Source organism: Vulpes lagopus, chromosome 21 (genome assembly GCF_018345385.1).
Source record: "Vulpes lagopus strain Blue_001 chromosome 21, ASM1834538v1, whole genome shotgun sequence".
Lineage (NCBI taxonomy): Eukaryota > Metazoa > Chordata > Mammalia > Carnivora > Canidae > Vulpes > Vulpes lagopus.
In genome coordinates, this window is record NC_054844.1 from 43949209 (window position 1) to 43958277 (window position 9069).

General features: G+C 49.2%; 1 protein-coding gene across 8 annotated transcripts; it reads left to right on the forward strand.

Moving 5' to 3' along the window:
- On the forward strand, positions 1–3735 carry PRR13 (proline rich 13). 8 transcript variants are annotated; one of them, XM_041736894.1, is made up of 4 exons: positions 1–69; positions 1110–1148; positions 1499–1863; positions 3064–3735. In XM_041736894.1, the coding sequence occupies exons 2-4, from the start codon at positions 1130–1132 to the stop codon at positions 3106–3108; spliced, it is 429 nt and encodes a 142-aa protein (XP_041592828.1). In that variant the 5' UTR covers positions 1–69; positions 1110–1129; the 3' UTR covers positions 3109–3735. The 8 variants fall into 8 exon arrangements, with proteins under 8 accessions (XP_041592828.1, XP_041592826.1, XP_041592822.1 ...); XM_041736892.1 differs by having other exon boundaries at positions 32–69; positions 1082–1148; XM_041736888.1 differs by lacking the exon at positions 1–69 and adding an exon at positions 76–325 and having other exon boundaries at positions 1082–1148.
- The last annotated feature ends 5334 nt before the right edge of the window (positions 3736–9069 follow it).

Consider the following 9069-nt stretch of genomic DNA (forward strand, 5'->3'; position numbering starts at 1 on the left):
CGGGGAGCGGGGGGCGGGGGCCAGGAAGTGAGAGCCGAGGATGAGTCCCGCCCGGGAGGTGGTGTAAAGGTGACTGGGCGTCTGGGTTCCCCAGTTTCCTCCTTTCCTCGTCCCCAGGTCAGGGATCCTTGGCAGCCGGGAGCCAGGCTCTCCACTTGCCCTGTGTGCTGTGGAAGGGGGGTGTGTCTCCGTAAGACAGCGGTGGAGGATCTCCCCTGGACGCCTTCTCCGGCTCCTTCCCGTGGCCTGGGGTGAGGGTCCTGCCTCCCTCCGCCTGCCCGGGCTGAGGGCGGTGAAGTTGTTTAAGATCCTTCCGTAGCGGTGGGTGAGGAAAGTCTTCCGGGCTCAGCCCCGGGAGGGGAGGGGGGAAGGAGGGGAGGGGAAGGGGGGAGGAGGGAAGGTGGGAGCAGACCCGGAGGTCGCGGAGGGGGGAGGAGGGGAGGGGAAGGGGGAGGAGGGGAGGGGAAGGGGGGAGGAGGGGAGGGGAAGGGGGAGGAGGAGAGGGGGGAGAGGACCCGGAGGTCGCGGAGGGGGGGGGAGGAGGGGAAGGGGGAGGAGGGGAGGGGAAGGGGGGAGGAGGGGAGGGGAAGGGGGAAGGAGGAGAGGGGAAGGGGGGAGGAGGAGAGGGGAAGGGGGGAGGCGGAGAGGGGGGAGCGGGCCCGGAGGTCGCGGGGGGGGGAGGGAGTGAGGGGGTGAGGGAGGAGCGGACCCCGAGGTCGCGGAGGGGGGAGGGGAAGGGGGAGGGGGTGAGGGAGGAGCGGACCCCGAGGTCTCGGAGGAGGGGAGGGGAGGGGGGGAGCGGGCCCGGAGGTCGCGGACGTGGGCCCTGTCCCGCGGAGCCCGAGGTGGTGGAAGGTGGAGGCGCGGGGAGCGGCGCCCCGGGCCTGGGGGCAGGAGGAAGCAGGTGCTGAGCGCAGGGTCGGTGGGGAAGCCTGCGGAGGTCGAGGCGGTTCCGCGAGTCCGGGAGGCGCTGCTCTGGGCTCGGTCTCTAACCTCCCTCCCCCCCCCCCCCCCCCCCCCCCCCCCCCCCCCCCCCCCCCCCCCCCCCCCCCCCCCCCCCCCCCCCCCCCCCCGCCATCAGCTTTTCGCCTTCGTTTCTTCCTCCTCAGGCTGCAGGGAGGCCCCGAACATGTGGAATCCCAATGCCGGTAGGTGCTCGGGGGCTCGGCCGCAACCGCTTTTCAGAGGAGCCCGCGACGGGGAGTTTCTGTCGCTTTCTCCGCCCCCCTCGCGCCCTGAAGCGGCCCTCGCCCCTCCTCGGCTGACCCTGCGCTCCTCCGTCCCGAGTCACCGTCTCCCTCCCTCCCCACCCCTGCCGCCGCCCTCACCTTCCCTCTGCCCGCAGGCTTTGCCTCCCCGCCGCCCCACCTGCTCCCCGCCTTTGCATTTCCCTGTAAGTAGTGAGTGAGAGACGGAACCCCCTTCTTTTTGCCCCTGTTTGTCGTCAGAGGCTCTGAGCTCTTGGAATCCGTAATTTATTCTTTGCTTCTTCCACCAGGACAGCCAGGGCCGCATCCATATCCCCCTAACGTCGCGTACCCTGGAGGTGCCAATCCTGCCCATCCGCCACCTGTGAATCCCGCCTACCCCCCGGGCCCCTATCCAACTCCCCCAGGGGCTCCCCAGGGGAATCCAGCTTTTCCCCCCGGCGGGCCCCCTTATCCTGCGCCACAACCAGGGTACCCCGGATGCCAACCCACGGGTCCCTACCCACCTCCCTACCCACCACCTGTTCCTGGCACGCCTCTTGTGAATCCCTTGCCACCTGGCATGGGGGGACCGGGAATGGTGATGGACAAGAAGATGCGGAAGAAAATGAAGAAAGCTCATAAAAAGATGCACAAACACCACAAGCATGGCAAGGTTAGTGCCCCCTGGAGCTTGGCTAGGAAGGGGTGCCCACCACAGAGGCATGGGGGGATTTGCAGTCTGAGGACATGAAGCAGCCATTGTGTGGCTCTGGTAGACGGTTCTTCTTTGTAAAGTATTTCCACTGGTAAGAATCTGGTAATCTTGAAATATTAGGCAAATCGGGCCTTCTATCAAGGAGAGGCTAAGCTGAGCCATAGAATACATAACAGAATCCAAAGCCCTTCCTGTCTGTCTGTCTACCAGAACTTTTGCTCCACCCCCATCCCCAGCCACTTGGTTTAGCAAGTCAGACACCCCCATCTTCAGTGTTCTGGAGGTGCTGTGTTAATTATCACAGGGGTTTTTTTTGTCCTACCACCCAGCAGGACTCTCAGTGACTCTGGCCTCAAACAAAACCTAAATTTCATGCTCAGCCCCAGAGATGCTAGCCCTCAGCTAGTATCTTCATTCTAGAAGAGCGTTAACTAACAAGCAGCTCTCAGTACAACCCTGGAAGGACCGAACCCATCTGGATCTTGAGGAGCCTTAATTTACATTTTAGTGCCTAGTGTTTATTTGCCTTAGGGCTTTGGGCACTACCCCTTTCCGGATCCTTGGTAGGAGTTGCAGGAGAAGGAAAGATATGAGGTTGAATGGGGGGAGAAATTGCCCTGCAGAGATGAAAAAATGTGGTGACAGTTGTTGGGGGTGTGCAAGTAAAGAACCTTGACTAGTACTCTCCCCTCCTTCCTCACTTTCTCCCATTTGGGGCTTAGGAAAAAGTAAAGCTAGACAGGCACACAGAGGCTGTTTCTGCTCCCTTGTCTTAGACCCACTGCTACATGAACTTTCCATGCAGCCAATCAGTAAACATTTGCAAGATAGCAGCTGTCTCCTAGCACTATACTACACTAGTTCCTATAATTTATTTCCTTGCCTAGGCACTGGCTTGGGTAAAGAAAGTTGGAAACATGCTCCAAATGCAGTATTAAGTTCTGTGCACTGATTTAGGAAGGTTTAATCCATTCCTGTGTGTCACTGTTGGGCCCACCACATTCTACTGCTTTTTGCTTTTGCTGTTTGAGGGACTGTTTCAAGACTCCCGACCTTAGGAAGCAAAGGGTGCTTGGGTGGAGGGGCGGAGCACCAAAGAATGTCCCATGGAGTGATCAAAGGTCATTGCATCTGATGCTGTCTCCTTTCCCGTTACAGCATTCCTCCTCCTCCTCCTCCTCTTCCAGCAGTGACTCTGACTGAATACAGGGTCTGGACCCTTCCCTCAAGCCTCTCCAGTTCTGCTCTCCCATCAAGCTTCAAATGGCATCTTGTACGGGGGAAAATTAGCCCTTGTGCCCCTTCTCCCTCACCCCCCACTCTGAGCCTTACTCTGCTGTTCAGCCCTAACTGGCTAGGGAAAATGAGCCAAAGAATTGCCATGGGCTAGCAAAGACCATCTTCTAACTACTTGAAAAGACCTTTTAGCTGATGAGCTTAGCAGGAGAACTATGTTTTTGAGGCTGGTGAGACCTTTGAGCTAAATGCTGAAGATGAGTTTCAGATCTGTAAAATGAGATTTTTTTTTTTAACTTTCTTTTTGTAATTCTTGTAGTTGGGAGGGGTTGTGGAAATTTAATTATGGAAGAAAAAAAACTGTGCCGTTTTGTAATGGTGGCTGGCATACTTTGGTGATTTAGTGGCAAATAGATTTCCCACCAGCCTCTATTGATTGTACTAACTGTAAGCCTGCTGGGAGGTGGAGTCCATTTGGTTCATAAGCTCTACCTGCCGGTTTGGAATCTCATCTCACTTCTTAGCTCAGTAGGCTGGCTCAGGGCCTTCTCATTCTCCAGCTCTCAGCTCAAATAAAGCTTTTTTTTTCCCTGGTCTCTGTTCATCTGTGCCATTACCTTGGTTGGGCCCAGCACATTCTACTACTTTTGCTGCCCTTCCATAGACCCTCCAAAGCGTATCAGTTTTATAGAAAGGAACCAGAAAAAAAAAAAAAAAAAAGAAAGGAACCAGAGCATCAGTGAGGAAGATACCCTATGTCCCTTTTTTTTAAAGGATTTTATTTATTTATTCATGAGAAACACAGGGGGAGAGAGAGAGGGGCAGAGACACAGGCAGAGGGAGAAGCAGGCTCCATGCAGGGAGCCCATGTGGGACTGGATCCGGGGACTCCAGGATCACACCCTGGGCTGAAGGTGGCGCTAAACCGCTGAGCCACGGGGGCTACCCTGTCCCTTTGTTTCTTAACTGAGAAGAACCCTTAGAATTGGTTCAGACTACTGGAACGCATTTTTACTGTCTTCCCTTCAATGAATAGATATAGGTCTTTAGCATAAGTTTTCATATCTGCTACAGAGGTTCTTTTTTTTTTTTTTTTTTTTATTTGCTACAGAGGTTCTTAACCCTGGCTTCTCATCAGCTATCAGAGAACAATTCAGTTTTGTGTGTGTGTGTGTGTGTGTGTGTTTAAAGATTTTATTTATTTATTCATGAGAGGCAGAGGGAGAAGCAGGCTCCATGCAGGGAGCCTGATGTGGGACTTGATCCTGGGCCTCCAAGGTCATGCCCTGGGCCAAAGGCTGGCACCAAACCAGCTGAGCTACCCATGTGTCCGATGTTGTTGTTTTTTTTTAATTCAAATTAACATATAGTGTATTATTAGTTTCAGAGTGAGGATAATTTAGGTTTTTTTTTTTAAAGATTTTATTTATTAAAAAAAAAGATTTATTTATTCACGAGAGACACAGAGAGAGGCAGACACAAGCAGAGGGCAAAGCAGGCTTCATGCAGGGAGCCCAATGTGGGACCTGATCCCAGGACTCCAGGATCACACCCTAAGCCAACGGTAGGCTCTCAACTGCTGAGCCACCCAGGCGTCCCTAATTTAGAGTTTTGACTTAAACTTATTGAATGAGGGACGCCTGCGTGGCTTGGTCAGTTAAGCGTCCAGCTCTTGGTTTTGGTTCAAATCCAGATCTCATGGCTTGTGAGGTCGGGCCTGCACGCAGCAGTAGTTTGCTTGGATATTCTCTCCCGCTGCCCCTTCCTCTTCTCTCTCAAACAGGTAAATAAATCTTTTGAAAAAAAAAATCTATTGAATGAGATTCTCAAGGATGGGGCCCTATAAATCAGTCGTTGGATTTGTTTTTGTTTTGTTTAAGTAGGCTCTATGCCTAGTGTGGAGCCCAATGTGGGTATTGGACTTGCAACCCTGAGATCGAGACCTGAGCTGAGATCAAGAGTTGGATGCTTAACTGAGCTACTTCAGGTGCTTCAACAAGTCAGTATTTTTAAGAAAACATGTCAGTGATTACAATACACAGCTGGAATTGATGGCTCCTGATTTACTCTATGCCATGCATGGCACTCACATCTGCTGGGGAAAGGAAAAATATCCAAGAGATAGATACTATAAAATGCTAGGGGAATATAAACCTAGAAATACGTGGGAACGGTAGGAAGAGTCAAAGGTGACTTCACAGGAAAAGAGACATTTCAACTACCTCTTGGGCCTGGAACATGAAAAGTGTGAGTAGAAAAAAATGAAAGAATGGATTTATTAAGTGGAGAGGGGAGAAAAACTGGGAAAAGCATTTGTGCTTAGGTACAGACTCAAAGTTCCATAGCATGTCTGAGAATCACAGGTCTCCCAGTGGGGCTAGATTGGTTTTCTAGAAAATTGTTTATTGAGGAAATGCTGTCTTCTGGGTGCTGAACCTACAAAGACGGTCCCTGCTGCTCAGGATCCACAAGATCTAATGGAGCAGACGGACACGTAAGTAGGTTATTGTAATACTGTTAAAAAGAACCACAATAGAGACATGGATCCAACAGTGGGGTAGCAAAGGAAGGAGTGGCGGTTCCACTGGGAAAATGAGCTAGGTCTGGGCTGGGCCTTGGGGTAAGTGGGGGTTGGCCAGTTGGTAAATAATATCAGCTAACACTGAGCATTTATTGTGTTCCAGTTCTGGGTGCTTTCCACTTATAATTTCTGTAATCTTCCCAGCAACTCGGTGAGGGAGGTACTATTACTCCAATGTTACAGGTAAAGGAAACTGAAGCAGGAAGTAGCTCAGTCAATTCAAACTCAGGCAGTCTGGCTCCTGAACCAATGGATTCCAGGCAGAAACAGCAGTTTTAGGCACAGCTCAGGGGCTCAGTGGTTAAGTGTCTGCCTCAGCTCAGGTCCTGATCCTGGAGTCCCAGGATCGAGTCCTACATCGGGCTCTCTGCAGGGAGCCTGCTTCTCCATCTGCCTGTTCCTCTGCCTCTCTCTCTCTCTCTCTCTCTCTGTGTGTCTCTCATGAATAAATAAATAAAATCTTAAAAAAACAAACAAACAAACAAAAAAAACAGCAGTTTTAGAGGCCCAGAGTTCTGAAAAGAGGTAGGATGAAAGTTCAGGAGTTCTTGAGCCTGAGTTACCATGCGGGAACCTGAAAGCAGAAAATGAGACTGAAGGTGGGGAGATGGCCTAGAGGAAGGAGTAGACTTGAGAGATGTTTCTGAGGTGGAATCCATAGGGCTTGGGGATCGAGCATGGGGTTTGGAGAACAAGGAAGAGCATCTTTATTGGCTGTATGGCGTCTATGACTTGCCCCTGAGGTGAGTTATACCAAATAAATGCTTGAGGTCTTCCTATATTTTAGAGCTAGCTTCTAATTTTATAGGAAATCCAAGACCCAGGCCTGCTTTTCCAGTGTCCTGGGTTTGGGGGTCATTCTAATGTTTCATTCCAGTTATCCTCCATTTTCATTTATTCATCAGTTCCTTATTTTTGAGGAGAAGGGAAGATGTGGGTACAGGGGGATTGTGAGGGGAAGAGAAACAGATTTTGACAAACTAGAAATAAGGAGAGACGGAGAAGTGGTAAAGAGGGAAAACACAAAGAAGCCAAGAAATTAGGGAGAAAATTCACTGACCCCTCTCTCCCCACTCTTAATGACGGAGAGCACATCTCCCTTTTTGGTGTATCTAAGCCATATGCAGAGCACTCTTGCTGTTGTTTTGTTATTTATTATTTCCCCCAAATTTACTAACTTTCTAAAAGCTAAAAGTAGGGATGCCTTGGTGGCTCAGTGGGTGAGCCTCTGCCTTTGGTTCAGGGCACGATCCCCCGGTCCAGGAACTGAGTTCTGCATGAGGCTCCCCACAGGGAGCCTGCATCTCCCTCTACCTGTGTCTCTGCCTCTCTGTGAGTATCTCATGAATAAATAATTTTTTTTAAAGAAAGACTCCCTGCTGAGCTTGGACCCTGAAAGAGAATCTCAAGCAGACTCTGCACTTAGCACGGAGCCTGATGTGGGGGGCTCGATCTCAGGATCTGAGATCATGACTTGAGCTAAAAGCAAGAGTCAGACCCTTAACTGACTGTGCCACCCAGTATGCTCCAGTATCAGACATTTTCAGTGAAGATTTAGATTTTAAGCTGGAAATCCTAGCAACAGTGGGTTCACAATCCTGAGGGCAGAAATTCTGGCCCTGAGTAGTGGTCATTCCTTATAAATGGGTCTTGTACTCACTCTCCAGTCTTTTCATAATATTTTCTACTTCCTGTTGCCTTCTTTCTCCCCATTTACATGACCTGCCTGTCTCCTGAAAGCACTGGGTTTGCATCCCATTTTGTGCAACAATATAAAGGACTAAGGATGGTCATCCTCAAGTATGTTTATCTTACGCCTTCACCACCTTGTGTCCATGAGAGGACTCTGGGAGTCTGCTATTCTCTTCTTACTATAAACGAAGTGTAGCAAGGTTTCCACATAGTTGAGTATGGGAAGGGATAGGAAATCCATGAGATCTAAAATACAAATTGATAGTTTAGCTTTGGGAATTGCCAGTCATGGGATGAGTCTTTAGTTTGCTGCCTTTTTGGAATCATTTCCTTAGGTTGCTTTATAGTTCTAGGCAAACTGACTCTCTTCTTTCCTCTTCGGGAAGGAATTTATTGATTCATGAAATTATCAGGTATTGCTATTAAATGCATCTCCTCTTTCTCTTTCAAAGCTGACTGCAACTGCTGCCCAGCCCTAGGAGAAGCCATGCTATTGTTAGTAAAGGATGAAGTGACTTCTTGAACAGCTACTCACTTTCACTCGTGTTCTCAGGGTCTCTGGAATATAAATGACCCACGTGCAAAAAACTTTTTAAGACTTTTCTGTTTTTCAAGGTTTATTAGATAGAGAGAAAGAGAGAATGAACAGGAGAGGGGAGGGAAGCAGAGGAGGGAGTCAGACCTGGGACGTGATTCCAGGACCCGAGGATCATGACCGAAGCCAAAGGCAGGCACTTAACTGACTGAACCACAGGCGCCCCCCCACTCCCAAGTACAAAATCTCGAGTTTTTTTTTTTTAATATTTGTTTATTTATTCATGAGAGACAGAGAGAAGCAGAAACATAAGCAGAGGAAGAGGCAGGCTCCCTGCAAGGAGCCTGATGTGAGACTTGATCCTGGTTCCCAGGATCACGCCCTGAGCCAAAGTCAGATGCTCAACCACTGAGCCACTCAGGCGTCCCAATCTCGAGGTTAATCTAACCTTCTGTACAGGTCTCACAGTAAGCTTGCTCCTTAGTTTGATTCGAAATATTAATATTCTGGGGCCCCTGGCTGGCTCAAAAGAGCGTGCAACTCTTGATCTTGGAGTTAGAGTTCAAGCCTTATGTTCGGTGTAAAGATTACTTAAATGAATAAAACTTAAAAATTTTTTTTGAAATGTTGGTGTTCCAACATTCTCTTTCTTTTATTTCCCCCTGACATTTTCTTATTTCCTTTCCTCTCTTTTAGTATTTGGTCTGTCCCTTACCTTTGCAAATGACAGACTTTTCATTTCTATCTCATATTGTTTCTAATATGCCACCCCAGGGAACTGGAATCCCCAAGCTTTGGGAAGCTCTTCCTACTGAATTGGGGTTGCCCAATAAAACTTTGTTAACATTAAGGCCAGAACTGACACCTAAAGGACTTGAATGAGGTTCAGTAATAACCATGTATTTGCTCTCTCCTAATTTTGTCTTACTCCAAGCCGGAGCCCTTCCGGTTTTTTTCTGGTTGTTGTTGTTCTTGTTGTTTTATAAAAAGTTTTAATATGGAAATTTACAGACATATAAAAACATATTACCTAACCTCAGGAATTATCAACATTTTGCCAATCTTGTTCCATTCCACATATTGTTTCCAATTTTTATTATAAAAATTATTTTTTATTTTT